The sequence below is a fragment of the Diadema antillarum genome, unplaced genomic scaffold, assembly GCF_040938485.1.
Source record: "Diadema antillarum isolate AM-2024a unplaced genomic scaffold, OU_Dant_1.0 scf00000157, whole genome shotgun sequence".
Lineage (NCBI taxonomy): Eukaryota > Metazoa > Echinodermata > Echinoidea > Diadematoida > Diadematidae > Diadema > Diadema antillarum.
The window spans coordinates 465,127-486,625 of record NW_027271046.1 but is presented as its reverse complement, the minus strand read 5'-3'; the positions used below and the strand labels follow the sequence as shown (position 1 = coordinate 486,625).

Sequence of the window (21,499 nt, the reverse complement as noted above, 5' to 3'; positions counted from 1 at the left end):
TGAAATTGTTCACTTTCTTCATTCCTCCAAATCTTCGTCCATTAATTTTGTTCAAATTTTCTCCATAGAGAACATTCTCTTCACTAATATCTTCGAGCTCCTTACTTCGAAGAACGTTATTATAACTATGATAATGTCTTCATCCATCTTAAAGTCGTTCACTCCTTCATTCAACTTCCAAGGGAAAGATAATAAATCGGCATTTCTGGTGCTTTGATGTCTGATTAGAAGAACTAAAAAAGATAAACGTATAAAAGAAGACCAAAAACAGGTTAATTTCCGCAAACGAGTCCACAGGAATACTATGAATGATGAGCTTTATTCCTAAAGTGGTTTGCTTTGTTTCATTGATTTTTTTTGATTTTTTTTTTTTGGCTCAAACTCAAATAATATCCCTCATACAAGTGCCTAGCGTAATATTCGATGTCTTTATACCAATAGTAGAGAGTTTGCTATGATATTTACTAGGAGAATCCATTCAGAAAAAAAAGGCAGTAGACCCATTATGATGAACGAAGATCAAAAGCAGTTTAAACAATGGCAGTGGTTCCAGACTGAAAACTCCTAGCCGCTTTCTCGCAAGCCAGTCTGCCAATTCAATTCATATTGTGTAAGTATGGACCCAATGTAAAGTTTAGAGAAAAATGAAAGTTGAAAATAAACGCACTGTAAAGGCTTCAAGAAAGTGAAAATTAACATGTACGTGAATGAATATGATATAAACCGCACTCAACATAACTTATCCTGGAGACAGTCAGACAGTATAGAGTAAGAATTAGATGTTTCAATAAACAGTTTATCAGCGAAGTGACATCTGTTTGTTTGCTTGTCTGTTGCCATTTCCATCTGACAAGTTAATAATTGTCTGGATGTAGCCCATTTTGAGCTGCATTTGCCGCATGTCTTCCATGCGGTCCAGTTGTAGTGTATATATAGGCCATACTTTGGATTATGGGGAAGCGGGACTAAGTACTTCACCGGGTTAGTGTACCCTGCTTTTTGACAACATGTTTGAGATGAATGAATGAAGTGGGATCTTTCATATGTGTTAGTTGTGACTCTCACACACGCGGGACCCCCATTTTATGTCCTATTCAAGGGGCAATGTTTTGCCTACAGCCATAAAGAGAGGACATAATAAAACACATTTCTCAGTATAAGATTCACTTGGATTCGAACCCAATCCCGAACCCGAGTCATTGATCCATCTTTTTCACAGATCTCTTGACTGTGATGGCATTATTCTTTAGCCTTTTGTGTGAGGGAGTGTTTTTCTTGCATTTTTAGAACATCAGCAAACAGCCCAGTGAACAAAGTTCAACGACTTCTGAACTTGAGCAGTATTTTACGGTGTTTTTTAAGCCGCAATTATTACTAATGATGAACGTTTCTTTATTGTCACGAGTGTCGCAAAATTTAGATTGATCCACCGTATGAGTCAAACTGCATCCGGACACTGCGGTAAATAGGCCTATGTTATTTCTGTAAATGTTTGTTTGTTCATACACCAGAGCTGTTTGCACATGAAATAGTCAGGTGACATTTGTACTGAACTCGTGACCCATTAAAAAAAAAAAAACCAACGAAACAAAACATAATCCTGCATGCGCTCTCTATCAGTATTCTCCGCTTATCATACTCATTACTGAATGTAATGTGGTAGCTCCCGAGAGCTTATAGAAATTAATGAGGGAATTGCATACATTCTTAATTGTGTGTAACGATGATGACTTTTATTCTTCCATGTTAACACTTCAGACCATTACACTGATGTACAGAGAAAACTGAAATGGTATCTAGCAAATGCTTTGAAAATAGGGCTATAACCATAAGACCAACAATGTAGATGATATTCTGTTAGGGAACTTCCTTGATACGACACCAGTGTTTTCAGAGGATCGAATTAATTTGACCCGCTTGAAATATCTAATCGGGTCGGCTAATCCTTTCTCGCAAGCCTGTCTGAGGTCAAGTTCTATAGTCGCTTCCCCTTGATTTAAATGCTGGCACACACACACACACACACACACACAAACAAACAAACACAATCACACACACACGCACGCGCATACTCACAACCACATAAGGAAGTTAAAAATGTATCATGCTCCAATATTACAGATTTGCATATCATATCCTGATCCTTCTGAGAAGAAAAAAAAACGTGGTAAAAAAGTAAACAATACAAACAAAAAAGCAAACAAACAAACAACTGGAAAAAAAAAACACACACACGTAGCCTTCGCTATCGCAAGAAATGACATTCACGTGTTATCGGTGAAACGGAAGCTAACGAGAATTACATGGGTAATCTGTTGACGTAGGGGTCGACCAGTGTGATGGTCATTCATTATCGTTATGAGAAGGTACACTGTCCAAAGAGTTTTGCGCTTACACTCAAAGTATAGTGACGTTATTCTTGTAGGTCTCAAACAAGAATTGAAGAGAATTTTCATTACCTTTGACTGCGAGGGACAGTTCTGTCTGTATAGCAAATGGATCATCTTCTATAGGTAATTTAACAATTCAAAATATATAATCAAAGATTATTACCTTTATGTCTGTTTGATGTTTACCATCATACAATACTATGTCCTTTGACCGATAACGTCATACTTGGAAGATCACTTCAAAACAGATATTGAAGTCATATCGAACGCAAAACATCTCTTGATGTATACATTGTAGGTCTATAAAAGTTTTTAAGACTCTTTTATTTGTGTATTTATCATGTAAGCGCGTCTAAAGCGTGTAGGTGAAAAGAATACATGAATAAAACTCATCAGAATTCAAGGGAAATGTCCTGTATACATGTACATGATAATGTTTGATCATGATTTCTAATAAACATAATAATGCTAACAAAGGATCGACATTAACTTTTCTTCTCTCGTGGTCCGCTCGGGCCGCTAGAATCTTTGAATCTGAAATTTTGTTCCCCCCCCCCCCCCCCCCCTCAAAAAAAAAGCCCTCTTGCAATGGCCCCAAAATGAAGTTGAAATATTCATTTTGAATTTAAAGCTGCCCGATCGGGCCACCAAAATATAGCCTTTTTAGAAATTTGCTGGCCCACATCAACTTTCAGTGACCCCGAGCAACCGCTGATGTCGAACCCTGTGTTTGTTATACTATAGTATCTATTTATTTATACATGTATCTATCTATATATCTATCTAATGTTTATATATCTATGAATCTATCTCTATCTATCTACACATACATACATGACATACATATTTATCTCTCTATATATATCTTGTATCTATCTAGCTTTCTACCTATAATCTATCCGTTATTTATCTATATCTATATTAAGTATATTTTTAAAGTAATTGGTAATAGCGTGTTCTATAGGTCAAACAATATTAATGGCAGTGCAATGGAGAACAGAAAAAAATTCCTCCTGAAATTTATCGTAACAATATGTTGTATATATATCAGCGTATTATTTTCAAGGCATACATTTTCCGGCACCTTGCCCTTTTATCAAGTAATTACAGACATGCACAGTAATACAGCAGATCGATGATCACGAAAGTAATCCCAAAGTATAGATACCACTTACTGGAGGAGAGGAAAAAAAGATTATCTATTTTCCTGCGTAACGCTTTTAGCACATTTTGTTCCTCAAATTTCAGCTCATGAAACACATTTATGCTTTTGTTAGTTATTATTCTGAAGGAATCGATTAATGACTTATATCGTTATATTTTTGTATCATTTAAATCTATGGGGCCTTTGATACTTACTGCTTTGGTAAGAATCTAACTGATCACAAATACTGCAAATACATTGTATGTCAATTTCGTTGCATGTTAGTTGTATCTGTTGAGGTATACCATGTGGCAACAGATTCGGTGACTTTTATCAACATTCCCACAGTAAAAAGAGCAATAGAAACATTGATATTGACATACCCACCACTGCGGTGTTCTTTGAATCGCCATCAATCTATACACCGTAAACAAGAATAACATTTTGCATCTGGGCGTGATATTCAATTCATCTAAACAGCCACTCTAGCTTGATCCATTATCACTAAGCATACTCAATATCCACTATGTTTTCATTATACATGTGGTGAGCAGAAAAAGAAAATACACATAAGGCTTGTCATAATTTATTGATTGAACAGGATGATTGTCTTGCTCACAGCAAGTTGTTTATCCTCTCTCAGGGGCTCTTCAAATTTCAGTAAGTTCTCTAACTAAATTTCGATTTGACAAAATATATCAATGTAAAGGCATAATTTACCATTTGCAGATGAAACAAAACCCAGCTAGTGCTTCAAATTAGCTCTAATGTGAGTTAGAGATAGAAACAACCAATGTAAAAATTTGAACCAGTGTAAATCGATGTTAAGTATTGTTAAATAATACAAAATGTGGACAGTAGATTATGTTCCCAGACTAAACCGTCTGCAGTTATGGTTTAATGAGAAAAATTGTCTTATTATCTCCTTATATTTGAGGTTTTATTGCAAAAATTTTATATGATATGATGTTTTGTTATACCACTGACCTACACATATTATGCCTCAAAAGTGATATCTTGAACATTTTTTAAAATCACTGTTCCCAAAGGTAAACAGGACCTTTAATTATCATGTTGTATATGAGAATTGTGATGTTCATCTTTTGTGCAAGTCCTGAAATTGTTTGTGCACAGGAGCACTGCGTTATTCTCCTGAGAAAATATTAAAGGATCCTAATTACTCACCCGAAGTTCCAACACTTCGTTCAAAACGTCTTGTTTCGCATAAAACTGCCCAGCGATTATGCCTCAGATTGTGCGGTTCGTGCAGTCATGCGGGCATTTGCTGTCTGAAACCACTGCCATTGGGTCTAATCTTTGTCGAAGGCTTGCCTCATTATATAATTTGTCATTCAAATCTAACGAATCTATATTTTTGGGGAATAATCGTCCAGCTTAGCATGACTCTTTTGAGCCAAGTCGGTGAAAGTTCGCGAAGTGCCCAAAATAGGCCAACAAGGGGAAGCCGCAACACATCGCGACATCCGGAACGTGTAATCGGATTGGTGCTCGAGGAGAGTTCTTGCGCGGAAACGTCAGTGACTACAAAACGGGTACACCGTACCAGTAAACGATAAACAGGAGTTGTAATTTCATATCACTGGGCTCCATTCCACAGTAAAAAAAGTTGCTATGATAGCAACTCTTGCTTCAATTGAAAGTGTTGAGGTATAATGAAAAGAATTAACTCTGTTTCCTGATTGGTTGTTACAAAAAGAAAAATTTGCCATTTTAGCTGCATGGAATTGTTATCTTTTATGAAAAATGAGGCCCAGGTGCTATCTCTGATTATATAAACCAGATAGCTTCGTTAAAGAATCTTGTGTCATGATTTGAGAAATCAACTCGAACAGGAGCTGATGTCATCAGTCGAGATCAACTTTTCCCGACTAAACTCATTATGAATGCCCCATCACCAATATGGGAGCCAAGGAAATGATGTGTGTATGTGTGTGTGTGTGTGTGTGTGTGTGTGTGTGTGTGTGTGTGTGTGTGTGTGTGTGTGTGTGTGTGTATGGAGGGGGGGGGTGGATGGAGGGTAAGGGGTTGGGGGCCATACTGACTCCTCCCACCCCACCACGTACACACACTTTTTTTGGCTCTTCTAAAAAAAGTGAACAAAAATGAGAAGAAAAATAAAAGACAATCACAACAAACTCATGATTTCAAGAGAGTTGTGTGTGTGTGTGGGGGGGGGGGGGGAGGTGGATGGAGGAGGGTAAGGCGGGGAGAGAGGAAGGGAGGTACAGGAGGGGAGGTGAGGTAACATTTGACCCTTGACCCCAGCCATAGCAGCCTCTCCCCTCGCTTTTGGTTTTCAAACAACTTTCAGGCAGTTGATATAAGTGTTTTGATTATTATGGGATATGGGGTAAGAAATACTGATATTATATACTACTCGATATGCGCTGCATTTAATTGACTCACAACTCAAGTCGTTACACAAATCGAATATTGTCGTTATCCATGAAAATATAGTGAAAATATAGTGAAAATTTGCCTTTGAAACCACTCTTAATTTTGCAGCGCTATCAACTTTATTTCGTCATAAAAACCGCTCTATGAATATCTTATATAAACGAGATTATCCGCCTAATAGATCCCTAAAATTTCATTCATAATTCTCCGATGATCCACGCACTAAACTCTATTACATAATAGTAGGCCTATATACTCTCAGAAAAATAGGTATAACTCAAATTTGCACCTTTACCGCAGTGTCACACTGTCTATTACCTTTAAGGGTGAAACTTTGCACCTTCCTGGTCTGTAGGGTGCAAAGTTGCACCTGTAAAGGTGCTCCCAGTGTGACACGTACACGGTGCAAAGTTGAACCTATTCTTCTTAGAGTGCATGATACCTATTTATGAAGTAAAGTATTTCCTATCCTAGTGATACTTTGACATAACCCTATCTTTAAAACACATAGATATAGGCATGGGTATTCGTTAAAGAATGTCAATGAATAAGGATAAATACAGGAGATCGTTGGTGAAAGTGTCGTAGTTTTTGTGAGATGCGTAGGGTTATCTATGCTGTACATGGCCTGAATAAAAGGATATCTCCTGTAAGGATAGCAAGCCTTACAACTTTTCAAAGCGTGTCGAGGTTTCGCCATGCCGACCTTCGAAGGAAGTTGCCAATGATAATATGTCAATATCCGTTTATTGATACCTGTCACACTTGTTGAGAAAGTTGGTCTCTTTACCCTATTATAGTATTCTAACCCCGAACGCGGATGGTGGAATTTGAAATGTATCCGTTCAGTAGATGGCGATATCACAGCGTATACTTCGTTACAGCTATAGGTGCGCATGCTCGTGCAGGGGAGAACACGATTTCCTGAAGGAAATTGGATTTCATCAAACAATCTTCGCCTCTCCGAAGCGCGTCAGACCAAATGCAGAGATTGGGTTCCGTGACAGACAGTATCGTGTCATGTCAACCTTTCACTACACCGCGTGTTCAGAGTTGCCAAGGTGACAGAGTTGTCAGGGTGACAGAGTTGCCAAATTTGCCAAAGTTGTCCAAGTTGCATTGCCGTTCCACGTCAATAGCGTAATGCAAAATGGACCCATACTACAGTTTGTAGAACCGCACATATAGATTGATACGAAATTGTCAGAATTTCAAGCTCCTAAGTAAAAATATAGGCCTATTTTGATCCTGAAACTACAATCTCCATATATCTGATTTATATAAAGCCAACATAAACATTTGATGATAAGTCATGTTTTATACATATTGCATAGTTTTGTTCTTGTGTTGTTGTTGTTGTTTTTTTTTTTTTTGATGGAATACAATTTGAGGTATAGGCCTACTGCAGTCCATAAATTTCTGCTTCTTCCTTTGCTGATTTGAGATTATATAACATGCTTTTTATTAACTTTTAGTATAACTTCTCGTATATGTAGTACAGTAAGTTCACTGTGTGCATGGAGTAAAAAAGAAAAATCGGAAATATTCATTATCAGTCTGTCAGTCTGTCGAAAATATAACATAAGTGAGCACCATGGATTTTTGAACTTCAAATAGGCCTTTATTGCTCTCCGATAATTTATATACAAATATTTCTTAGTACGACATTTTGGTTTCATATAGGCCTATTATAGGCCCTACCTGATGAAGACGTCGGTAGTGGCGTGTTTCATTGAGTTTGTTTATAGGATTAGCACTAACAAAAAATATCCACTTTTTAATAATCCGACATGCCATGATTTAAACAAAAGACATGTCGAGGGAACATGCATGTTATGCTGAGTCGAGGCGAAGGTGCACCCAATGTCTCTTTCTAAACATTATTATCAGCACTTTAGCAATGCTTGACAAAATAAAATGAAGTCACAATAGGAATATTGGTTAGGAAGGATTTTTTGCAGGCGTATATACATCCAAGTAGTCTGAAGAAAAATAGAAGAATATTAGTTAAAAATATATGGAATGTTTCTAGATAGTCGTTTCACGGCAAAAGTGATGTTGAAGGTATCATAAATCAACACAAAAATACACTAATGTATGTAATGATAATAACATACATTAATAATAAATAATGTAATTTAGTGAACCTTTAAAGGGGTGCAATAAACTGTAAATGCTTATATATATATATATATATATATATATATATATATACATCTCTTTAGAATTTCTGGAAAGATTAGCAGTGTCAACAAAAAAAAAAGAAGGAAGACATAACAGTTGGTTCCCTTTTTGCCTGTTTTTTTTTTGCCACATAAATCGATTACAACACAGATACTTGTTAGTAAACAAGTATCCACCATGAGCACTGATGTGCTGAACGAACTAGCACCTTGTTCGACATAAAGCTTGGTGAGAACCGTATCTGGGGGGGGGGGGGGGGCAAGGGGGGCACGTGCCCCGGGCGTCACTCCTTGGGGGCGCAAAAAATGAAAAAAAACGAAGAAGAAGAAAAAAAAAGAAAAAAAGGAAGAAGAAAAAAAGAAAAAAGAAAAGAAGAAGAAAAAAAAACTCGCGGGGGGGGGGCAGAAAACCAAATCAAACAAAATAAAAACAAAACATGATGATGACACGGACATAATGACAATGTTTATTGTGTTCACACAAGAATTCCATGTTCTGTCAGCTGAAATACAAAAATTTTCGGCTCGCTCGCTGCGCTCGCTCGCCAAACTTTATATAAAAAAAGAAGGTAAGAACAAAACGTGATGACGCGGTAAAATGACAATGTCTATTGTGTTCACACATGTCATTTTCTATCTTGCAGGCAATATGTTTCACGGAGCATGCAGCGGCTGCAATTTCTTTCGTTTTGAAGCTATCGCCAATTGGATCAAAAGAAGGCGCCAACGGTTTCGAACATGGGGGGGGGGCAGAAAAAAATCAAGCAAGATAAGAACAAAACGTAATGATGAAATTTCGGTCACTCGCTCGTACAATTTAGAGTATTTTTTAAAAGTCTTATACAGTTTGTTGGTATAAATCGTTATCTATAAGGCCGTCACTATATCTTGATTAGAATTGTGAGATTTAATAAGCAAAAAAATGACAAGAATTCCATGTTTTGTAAGCTAGAGTACAAAAAATTTTGGCTCGCTTGCTGCGCTCGCTCGCCAAACACTCGCCAAAATTTATTTTTTAAAAAAAGAGAAGAAGATAAGAACAAAACATGACGATGACGCGGACAAAATGACAATGTCTATTGTGTTCACACATGTAATTTTATATTCAGCAGGAAAATTGTTACACGGAGCAGCGGCTGCAATTTCATTCGTTCTGAAGCGATCGCCAATCTGGATCTAAAGAGGACGCCAACGGATTCGAACATACGTGGGGGGGGGGGGGGGCGCAAAAAAAAATCAAAAAAGATAAGAACAAAACGTAATGATGATGCATGCGGAAATATACAAATTTCGGCTCACTCGCTCGTACTAATTTAGAGTATTCTATAAGTCCTCAGTTTGTTGGTATAAATCGTTATCTATAAGGTCGTCACTATATCTTGATTAGAATTGTAAGATTTAATAAGCAAAAAATGACAAGAATTCCATGTTTTGTAAGCTGAAATACAAAAATTTTCGGCTCGCTCGCTGCGCTCGCTCGCCAAAATTTATCAAAAAAAGAAGAAGATAAGAACAAACCGTGATGATGACGCGGAAATATACAAATTTCGGCTCACTCGCGCGTACTAATTTAGAGTATTTTTTAAAGTTCTCAGTTTGTTGGTATAAATCTATCTACAAGGCCGTCACTATATCTTGATTAGAATTGTAAGATTTGATGAGCAAAAAATGACGAGAATTCCATGTTTTGTAAGCTGAAACATAAAAATTTTCGGCTCGCTCGCCAAAATTTATCAAAATTCATTACATTTATATCACCCTCAAAAGACCCCTTTTAAGTGCTTGAAAAAGCATATCATGTGGACTTTGTTTAAAGTCCCTACCGGGATGAGGTTGGGGTTGAACTTGAACACTTTTTCAGAAATTAGGGGCGCAATTTTCGCGCTTGCGGGCGCCGTTTTCCCTAGATACGCCACTGGTGAGAACTGGTAGTACAGGCATAACAGTACTCTCCTGTACCAGTTCGGTATGTGATTTTCATTATCTTTTTTTTTTTCTTATGTTTTGTGTATACAGTGTAGGCCCTATTATTCTTGTATTGTATTGCAAATTCGGGACCTTGTGAAAGAACAGCCATATTTTGCAAATATGACTGAACGGGCAATCCCCCGTTTCTTCTGTACGTATAATGCAATATATATGCAACTTGTAATGTGTGTATTTTTTATCTGAAGACGGAAATAAAAACAAACAAACAAACAGTCAATCGCTCTTTGCACAATGAAAAATCCCTTTTCTGAGGCGATCAGTAGATCAGTTGTTTTGATTTTCAAATACTAAATGACTCGCTGACTTAACATCATGGTAAGATATGGAAGAAGACTTTATTCTTTCTTCTCTTTTATTTTCCTATATTGTAGTCGAGGAAAGCATAATGGGTCTTGCCCAGACAAACAAACCACAGGTCACATTCCTTGTAGTCTTGCATCAATGCCATAATGACAATCTTTTGACCACGTGGACCACTCAACGTGTATAGTATACATGCACAGCATGACGTTCAATGCAGTCGCTGCCTCTACGTCTGAATCTCACGTAGATGACAGGGTAGCAGGCAGGATAGGGAGATGTACAGCTGCGACCGTAGAAATGACACGTGCGAGGAGAGCGCCTTGTTTGTTTGACGTCCGCTGGAGCCACGCGTTACTAGTATGGACAAATAGCGCAGCACACTTGCACACTTCACACCTCGTACCTCTAGTACCTATCGATTCCCATCTGCCCATGCAGTGTTCTGTGGATGTGAATGATCGCTCATTGAAGTGCGGTAGGGAGAACATGAAAGAAACCACGTTTATTATTCTAACTACTTTATCAGTATCTGTCTGATTGAATGTCTGTCCGTCTGTCGACCTGTCCACGAATTCCATGTATGTCAACCGTCAACTACAGTCTATCCATCTTTCTATCTAAAACGTGTCGGTAAGAAGACTGTTTGCAATAACGTTGTCGTTTACCTTCGAGCTGTGGTACGGCAACTACTTTAGTATTGTAACCAGCTGCAATGTATGGTATTGACAGTGACATATCGCTCATCCGTCGCTGTGTTCATCTTGTAATCAATTCTGTCATGATTAGATAGAATAATGTTAAGAGTTTGTTTATCTTCGCACATTTACAGGTCATGTTTTTGGTAATCGTGAGATAGTCGAGAAGAAAGGAAGAAAGAACGACATGGCTGACAAGAGTAATGAGAGTGATGGAGTCACGGAGCTGAACGGTAACCTGAGCGGGGATCAGATCTCAATCTACGCCGGCGAGTCCGCGGGACACAGGCGACTGTCGGAGTCGACAAACGAAGATCTCGACGGTCCTGGAAGTCGCCGCTATTCATACGGTAAAACGATATAGACCTACCATGCCTGCCGTGATGACTGTGCAGTTGATTGCAAATGGGAGATGGTGATGAGAAATACGGGCATCAACTAAATACTTTTATTATCATTAGCAGGGGCGGATCCCGGAATTCTGTAAAAAAAAAAAAAAAAGGGGGGGGGGGGCGCAACTAATATTTTGGTGCCACTTCCGGGTTTCATTTAATTTTTTTTTCTTTTTATTTATTTTGTTTTAAACAAAAAATAAAGGGAGTGTGCGCCGGTTGCGCCCCCTCTGGATCCGCCACTGATTAGGTGATCCGAGTATCCTCTCGGATCACCTTCTGTTTCTGTAATGATTCTTTGTTTTTCTCCTTCTTCTTCTTTATTTCTTTCTTTATTTTTTCTGAAATGTTGTGCAGAGGTTAACTCAAAAAGTTCTTTGACTTTATCGATTTCAAACTTAAACCATGTATATATCATGTCGTAAGGATGACAGATCTAATGTTCCATTTCATTTTTTATTTATTCATTTTTTTTATTTTTTTTTATGCCGGAAAGCATATCCGCTAATGTCACTGATGATACAAGTGATGTCCAGAGTATAAGGTTCTATAATCCATGTTGCCCTTGGATGGCATGCTTTCAGTTCTTTCTCAACAAGATATTGAACTAGATCTCGATGTGAGCAATATGCCTGTCTTTGTATAAAATGCAAAAAAAAAAGAAAAAAAAAGATGGGGAATAAGCTGTTCTCTGAATGAAATCATTTTTTCTTTAAATTTCAGTAATTGTTTTCAGTACTACATTGTAGTTAGACAGTCCTTTCTTTTTCATATTGATGTTCATATAAACATCAAAGCCCCTTCTGTTGGTGCGTAAACAACAACTATAAAATATTAGCTGTCGGTAGCATTTAACGAAAACATGAACAAAGTACTAGGTCTCATTTCATATAAACAATATTAGGAAAGCAACCTTGCTAGAATAGCAGTTTCCCGAAGGAACGAGTCAATCAGAAAGCAGGAATTTTGTTATTCTCCATGACACTTGACTTATTACCAGTGCAGCAAGATTTGCACTCAATATCATCAGATCATAGAAATTCTTTTTGAAATGGGACCATGGTATAATGGATACCAATAAAGATATTGTCAGTTATGCTGTTTAAGCTGTGTTCTAATACTGAACGCTGCCACGTTGGATACAAGCAAGAATAATACATTGTGATACAAACACATACGTCTATCTTTTAATTTATGTGTGTATAAAGTGTGGGGTGTGTATAGGTGGGTGTATAGGCCTTTCATGCACATCATGATAGGCCTATCACATTCAATTTACGGAAAGGATTGTGAAATACATTAGCAACGATGCCTGTAGATATTATTGATTATGCATCTTTAAATATATGCCATCTGTTTATGCTGCATACAAGAGTTTATACTACGATTATCATGATTGTTACGTGAGTCACAATCTGTTCTTGCTGAATGCGGAATCGTTTTCAGCATAATATTCAACTCCCGGTGCAGCACCATACCACACTAAACAAAAACGTGCTTTTATATAGGCCCATATTTAGGGTATATGGAAAGGAATATTCATCGTGATTTAACAGGGAATAGAAATATTTTTGTGGTGTATTCGTTTTTATAATTGATATATAAGAAATACACTGTATGTCTGATACAGTTTAGAGAAAGAACATACAGTTGGGTATATCCGTTTTTGTGGAAATGAAGTTGTTGCTATTTATGTCTGCTGTGGAAAAGAAATGTATTTGTGGTATATTCATTATTATAAAAACGTAGTGTGCTCGTGGTACACTTATCGTTATTCACTCACTTCTGCCTCCAAAGGAGAAGCACTAGATAATCACGACCTTGATACGATGTACGGGGCTTCCATACCGGACAAAGTGTGTGCTTCAAGAGATCGCTACCTAGGGGACGGTCGGAGAACTTCGGCCAAGTTGCAGAGACTCGACTCGATGAAAGTCCTTCTGCCCTACAGGAGAAGCAGACGACGGAAGTGAGTAAAATTTACCTGGAAAGTCACTCTGATCATAATAGGGAGCCTGCAGTATTGTGTTTAACACAGAACTATGTAATTTATCCTCCCCCTGTCCCTCATTTTCACTTTTCTAGATGCCTTGTAATAAGGCACGTGATTCTAATTTTAATGTGCACATGCAAATGCCCTGTATTCATAGAAATGTATGTAGTCGTTACCTTGACAACGATGCAGAAACTCATTGCAGATTGGTTATCGACAATGGGCTATAAATCAAAGGTATAATGGAATTTTTTTCTCTCTCCGATTGCTGTGAAGTACTTCAGGACAGAATGGAGCCCGGAGGCTCGTTTCACCACGAGGTTTGTATTATGAGTTGATCTAATCAGTATAGTGCCAAAGAGAGCAGCTCCGAAACAATCAGTCGTTAAAGATTGTTTCCCCAGTAAGTGCAATTATCGCAACTTACTCGTGACTAGTGAATTGCAATGACCAGTAGATCATTTTATCAGGTCTCTCTTAGATTAGAATTACTAGGAATATTTACTTGGCGCGACTAATTTGAAACTATACAGCTTGATATGATTGAGGACGGCGACGCAAGTTGTCATTTGTTGTGAAGGTGCAACCGAAGAGGTTATAGAACCTCCTTGGGTGCAACCGTGTGGCGTGCGTGGCGGACGCAAAAAGATAGTTTACAATTTTTTTGGGTGGACGGCACTCTCTCCCGCGCGTTCATCCCTTGCCGTCACAGTAGTCTCGAACAAGCCGCCTTGTGGAAATTAAACTTAAAATCACCAATGCATAAGACCTTTACTGAGTATTTAAATGCTCTTCTATGTAAGGGACCCAGAGAAGCACACTGTGCAGCACGCTTTACTTCTTACCATTGTCAATTTGTGGTTCATGGCCGTGATACACATATTGTTCTAGTATATCTTCAGGATCTCGGCATATTAAAACCAACAGCGCTTCCGCGCTTGATTGAGCGAGGTCTCTTTGCTATATCTTATGTTTCGCATCATTTTGCAAATTTCCTTTCAATTAACCGCGCCCCAGTCTTGCAATATGGTAAATAGTAGCACTGTATGCTACGGAATTCTGTCACAAAATCGTTCATTTCTACAGAGGTGCCTTTTCCGAATTAGAAGATATGAGAAATTAAAATGCAATAAAAAATTCTGTTTCGAAGTGGTATTTTGATAACTACCCCTTTGGTCACATGATACAACCCAGATGAGATTAAATAGTTTCCGGTCGACACGAATATTATATTGAAACTAATAATAGGACCAACTCATCGTGATAGATTAGAAACACAATTATTGAAAGTTAAAAATGACTTTCCTTTCTCGACGGAAACCAGGAAAGAACATTGTCACATGACTTCCATTTATGTAGGGCTGCATCACAACATGCGACAAAGTATGGCTTTACTATTTTGTCATGCCGTACGGCAAGCCACTGTGATAGTCAACGGAATAGCCCCATGGCTGTGGGAGACCATCGCCATTGAGTATGGAACGTTTCCCTTTTATTTCGCAGTAGTCTTAACAGCATGGAAAATCATGCAAAATAAAAAAAAATCAATAAAACCATGCTTCTGCAGGTAGAGCTTCTACAGAAATTGTGGAAAGATCAAATTTGTATAATCAAACATCGCAAATATTTAGTTTTCGTGTCAGCGTGTTTGTAGCGTTTTTACGTGTTTTTTTTTTTCTTTCTGATTCTCTGTCACCGCTGGTCCTTTATACGGATCTGTTGACATTTCATTTCAATGCAAGGTCTATGAGATAGCTTCTCTCACACACACACACACACATACGCACACACACACACACACACACACCTATCCACACAAACACATTAAATCACTGCTAAAACTTTGACTTTGATGATATAGGCAACATTACCGTTTTGATTTCTTCAAATGTTTTCAGGGATTCGACGATTATATCATTCAAAAGGTTCGGATTTGGAACTATCTAAAGGGTGTATAAAATATATGTATTGCGATTCTTGATCAAAGAGTAATTATGTGGCTGAAAAAAAAAAATGCCCAAAGATTGGCCTGGACTGATTATCTGACCCTTATTAAGATACACGTAAGGGACAGCGCAGTAATATAGTCTTGATTTAAATGTGTATTCCAGGAGAACGAAACTTGATCGGAGTTTAGATAGCGAAATTATATAGGATAAATGTCGATTTCACTATTTGAATGTTTATGATTCTTTTATATCACCAACAAGTACTAAACCCGAAGTGTGGCTGAATGTAGTCGATGACATCGGTGAAAAATGTACACCTTCCTTACTTTGATAGTGACTGTTATCTGTAGCGCTGGATGTTTGACATTATAGGAAGCCCCTAAATGGGCCGTGACAAAGAAGACTCTTCTTTCTAAGACGTTTCTTGTCGTATTATAAGGGTTTTATGCACAGATAACGTTTTCCTTCCTGCGATTGAAGCCGTACGTGATGTGTATGAATTCCCATCCTGGGTGCTAGGATTCTATTTATCAATCGACACCTGGAAAGGCGTGGATTTACGTCGGATTACACGGAGTTTCGGGAGCGGATTTCTGGCCTCCAGAGATTGGCAAAATTCGCTGCGAGACACGTTAATCCAGCTCCGGAATACCTTCTGTCTCTTTTTTTAATTATTTCTTTTTTTCTCCTCTTTCTGTCAAAGCCTTCCAAGATGGCCGCTGCTTTGTAGTTAATCCACAACTTTATACTGACATCAAAAGACAATGTGTCCGATTCGCGAGTTTATGTTTTACAATTTTCCCTCTGCAAAGTTGCCAAAATGTTCAACTTAACCCCTATAGCTCTATACATATCTCCCACATGCATGGCACTAAATTATGTACTGTTAGTATAATTATGTATGCTTTATAGCACTTGGCTTTTACCTCTTTCAGAAACAGGGTAAATGATATTACCCTCAACATCAATGTCTGTAACAAGCGGAAGGAATAATACTTTTCGTAGAATATGAAGGTTTGTGGAATTTTCTTGATAATTTCTTTATCACGAATTGTATGGTCTTCTTAACCACGCGATAACTGCACTGAAACTTTAAAAATACTCAAGCTTTGAACAAATCGTCCGACTTTGTTCAAACTTTAATGATGTGTTCTATTTATATGTTAACATTCACTCAATCCACGTTTATATTTGTGTTTTAAAAAGACAGATTGATTTACACACACAACGGTAACAATTTGATCAAAATCGGATACAAATTAAGGAGGTTCAGAATTGTGAAGTTACGCTAATTTTCACACATGTCTTGAAGAGTCAACACGAATATGCAAATGAGTGAGGAGATGTTGTTATCGTCTCATAACTTGGCATATTGGTATGGTTTGTAAATACACGATCTTGAAACTTCTGTATAATGCCTTTTTTTTATTCAAATGCAGTTACACGTGTAGTACATGCCCCAGTCTCAGATTCCGTTACCGGTATATCTGACTTGTCAATATTTTAAAGTTATTCAGTTGTATGACATTTTACACCTTAACAGCAGAAAAATAATAACTTTAATTTTTTTTCTTTTCTTTTTTCACACGATCAATGGCAAATTATGAGGTGATGACATTATCAGCTCACTCATTTGCACACTCACATCAACTATTTGAGAACTGCTTTGCAAAAATTAGCGAATCCCTAAATTGCATCAATTTCTAATTCTGATTCCGATTTTGATGAAATTATCATTATTTTCCTACTAAATTAAATAAATTCTGGGCCAGATTTGTCCTTGAAGCGAAAGGACTGTATACTGTAGGCCTAATTGATCTTGGTGGAGGCCTCATTAATACAAAGGAGATACGGGCGTCTCAACAAAATAAAGAAACAGTCGAGGAGAGAGAAAGAGATAGAGAGAGAGGAACAGAGAGTAGATCAAGAGTTCAAACGTGAGCAGAGAGCAATGAATAGAAGTTATGTTTATGTGTTGGTATGCAACTACGCACGATTTTTTTTTCGGCATGTTTGTGTGTCTGCGTGTATAATTCATGCGGTGTGAGTGTGAATAGTTTGCCTTCCAATGCATACATGACATTGTGTTCTGTATTTTCCCCTCATAACACTCTTCAACTAAAGTGAACAACAAGAAAACGACATACAACTATACACCACTCATATACAGACGTATCTTGTTTCAAAACATGTATTTGGCTTACTTGGTTTTATAAATATTTGCCTTGGTATATGGTCCTTCCATGCTGTTGATGCAGTTTTACTATGTTTGACTAGGTTTACTTGTGTAGTATCATACTTTGAACAGAGATTTGCAAATAGAAATCGCAAAGAAACAAACCTTCAACAGATCCACATTCCTTCGCTATTCAGATCAGTTGAATCCACATCAGTTGAATGTACACAAGTGTTTGCATTCCTTCTCCCGGAAATCGAATTCTGAGCAATCGCTTGCATTTTTTTTTTGTTTTTTTTTTTGTGCTTGTGTCTGTATGATGGCAGGTTGTATATACTCTCAAGTTAACCACGCTTTAGCGAGCATTCTGAGCATGCATTAACAGCAGCCTCTTGCATTTTTTTTTTTTTTTGCTTTTGTCTGTATGCTGGCAAGTTGTATATACTCTCAAGTTAACCACGCTTTAGCGCCATTTCGATTTTTTCGGGATTTTATCGCGCAAAAATGACATTGATGGGGAACTTTAGATCTGCGACGCGAACGCTATAGAGACGACGCTAATAAGCCAGTTCGTAATAAGCTCATGTAAGGCCGAGTCACACCTTTCCGGGCAAGCTACGCGGGCTTGTTGCGAGGAGGGATTTTTCAGCACGCAGGAGAACTTTCCGCGGGCGGACAAGAATGTTTGCGAGTTTCACACTTGTTTCTTGCCTGCTAGACGCGTGCTACTTACCTTCTACTTGCGTGTATTCCTTGTGACCTGCGTGAGAGCTTTGAAATCGATCCGTTTTCTATTACGAGCGACTTATAGGTACTGAGAAGTGCTTCCGGGCGACTACGGGTGAGATACGTGCTAGGTACTGTCATGTGCGGGTCATCTGCGGGGATCTCCGGGTAGCAAAAATTGTTCTTCGCAAGTCGCACGCAAGGCTTGCCCGGAAAGGTGTGACACGGCCTTAACACATTGGTACATGTAGGCCTAGATGAATTTTTTTTTTCTGCTCATGCGCAAAGTGGAGCTACAAACTGTGATCTATTATAGTGTATAAAAAAATGGTGTTCTGCACATGCGCGAGACAGTTGTTTCCATTGTCCAACTCGGGAGGCTCCGTCACATTGCATCTTAAGTATAGTTGTTGTTATTTTAAAGATCGAAAGAAGAGAGAGAGAGAGAAATGGGGCCCTATACAAATAATTTGCCCCATTTGCTTAAGTATAGCATTCGCGTCCAGAGCTGTGTAAAGCTCGATTATAAAACGTCTATTATACGCGGGCAACTCTGCATTACAAAAGAAAAAGAGAAATAGTAAATAAAGATAAAACGTCGTTATCTGCACAACATTAACTTATTTATCTATTCATTCTTGTATAGATCTGTCTATTGATATACAATTATCTTTCTATTCAAGTGTATATTTATATATTTACTATTAATTATGGCGTATTAAAGTGTGCCTTTTAGACAGGCTAGCAGTTTTGCGCTTCAACCTTTATTGGAGCAAAACCTAATGTGCTTACGTATCCTTATTGTTATCATTATCATGATCATTATTACCATGATTAACAATGATTAATGATAATAATAATATTATTATTACTATTATAATTATTATCATCATTATCATAATTATAATAATAATAATGACAATATTATTATTATTATTATTATTATTATTATAATTATTGTTATTATCATTATTGTTATTATTATTATTATCATCATTAATCGTTGTTAATCATGGTAATGATGATTAATGATAATGATAATAATAGTATTATCATTATGATTATTATTATTATCGTTATCATTGTTAATCATGGTAATAATGATCCTGAAAATATTATCATAATTATTATCATCATTTAATATCATCATCATCATCATCATTGTATAACAATAATGATTATACAATTATCATCATTTTCGAATGGCAGGGAAATGAGTCCGATGGATTCCTCCGGCCTCTTCTCCTCCATGCTACTCACCTGGATGACACCACTCTTCCGGAAGTCCTATAACGGATATGCTCTCAAGGAGCGAGACTTGGTGCACCTCAGGTCGCACAAGGAAACGGCCCAGTCTGCCGCAAAGAGGTGAGAGCCGTATAATATGCGTATGACATTTATGTATCCATCTATCAAAATGTGTTGGACGTGTTGCTCAGTGAAAACATCAATGATAATAAATAGGGCTTCTGCATATTGTTTCAATGCCTTGATGTATGATGACATGCCTCACACCCAACTGGACCTTATGGGAGACCAGGAAGTGCAACTGAATATGGCCTATGGATATCCAGCCATCTTCTGAGATGGAAAAATGAAACAAACAAACAAAATGCAAGATATTCATTCACGCGTATCGTTTCGTTAGAATAGTGTTGAGTTTGTTATTGACATGATCGAGAGCGTTCGGGCCGCAATATCACTTTTACCCGATAACTAAAAGTGGAATGGGATATGGAATTGGAAAATTATGCTTCCAAAATGAGAATAAAACAATACTACAATCCGACAATGATATTATAAACAAGCAGCTGAAATGATATGAATCGTGATGATAGAAGTCAGCAACACTTTACCAATGTGGGCCTTCTGTATATCTACGTTTGGAACAGAAAACAGCATGGTGTGTATACGTTTAAAGAGACTGAAACTTGACATTAAGATACTTGTTTAATCACATAGGTAATGTTTCAGTAAAGAAAAGGAAAATAAATCATTCAAATGATGCAATTTATTCAGCACATCTCCACGAATAAGACATGTGAGAATGGATGAATCGATACTTTAAAAAAAGAGAAGAAAAACCAGTCTATGAATATCAAGAAGAACAGAAAAGAAAAACAGAAAATGAAGCATAGCTTTGTGTACCTTAGAATGAAATGAGCCAGTCTAGCTTAATTGCGCTATCCCATTGTCTCCAATATAGCAACAAAAAGGAGTTTACTTCACCCCATATCCATACACATGCCGTTTCATAATACATTGTAACCCCATTTGTATGCTTTGCGTATACCGAATGATACAGAAAACGTCATAGCATAGATATTACGTAGTACGCCCCGCTCACAGTCCTCGGCACAGAAAAGATGATTGGAGAAGTGTGTCATATATCTGTTCTATTCAAAACGAAATAATAAATGCATACTATATGAAATGTGAAACTATCAAGGAACGAAAGATCATAAATCAGAAAGACATTTCCTCTAAACACATTTATGTATCACTTATTCCCCAGAGGGGCACTGACGCCATTATGTTTGTCAAAAATGATTTTAGCGGATAACAAGTCTTACCAATTACTATTTTGTCATCCGCTGTGTTGAACGCAGGCTAGACGCTCTATGGGAGGCCGAGTTGATAGAGAGAGGTGCCGAGGATGCCTCTCTGGGCCGAGTTCTACTTCGCCATCTGCGCACACGTTTGCTCGCTGGTGCTTTCATCATATTCATAGCCATGGGGTCGAACTTTCTACTTGGGGTGAGTAAGCACAAGAGACCAGACTTCGGATGAATCATTTCAATTCAGATGCTACTTGGCAGCACAGCCATATCGCAGATCAGTCGATGTGAATGTACAGCAAGTCTCCAGATGTTCAATGCTGACTATAATATCATTTTGATTATGCGTACTACATGTCATAAAACAGCGTCTGTGCATATAATCTTTGACTTGTACAAAATCAGCGAGGGATGACATTAATGGCTGCAATTTTGAGAGAAATTAACACTACACAGATGGGCAGTGATGATGGTAGGCCAATGTTCTCAATTCACTTCACAGTAGACTTTTCTATTGATTTTGATAAGTTGTTTCTTTAATTACGCTGTAAAGTGCAACATCGATGACAATAGTATGTGTTAA

At 37.6% G+C, this 21,499-nt stretch overlaps 1 protein-coding gene across 1 annotated transcript in view; it reads left to right on the top strand.

Moving 5' to 3' along the window:
• Positions 1-11,309: 11,309 nt before the first annotated feature.
• Positions 11,310-21,499, top strand: part of LOC139722091 (ATP-binding cassette sub-family C member 12-like) — a 92,111-nt gene continuing 81,921 nt past the window's right edge. The window contains exons 1-4 of the mRNA XM_071633412.1: positions 11,310-11,472; positions 13,312-13,483; positions 19,568-19,726; positions 20,968-21,115. Of these exons, the coding sequence (XP_071489513.1) occupies positions 11,310-11,472; positions 13,312-13,483; positions 19,568-19,726; positions 20,968-21,115 (642 nt within the window). The remainder of the gene's footprint in view (positions 11,473-13,311; positions 13,484-19,567; positions 19,727-20,967; positions 21,116-21,499) is intronic.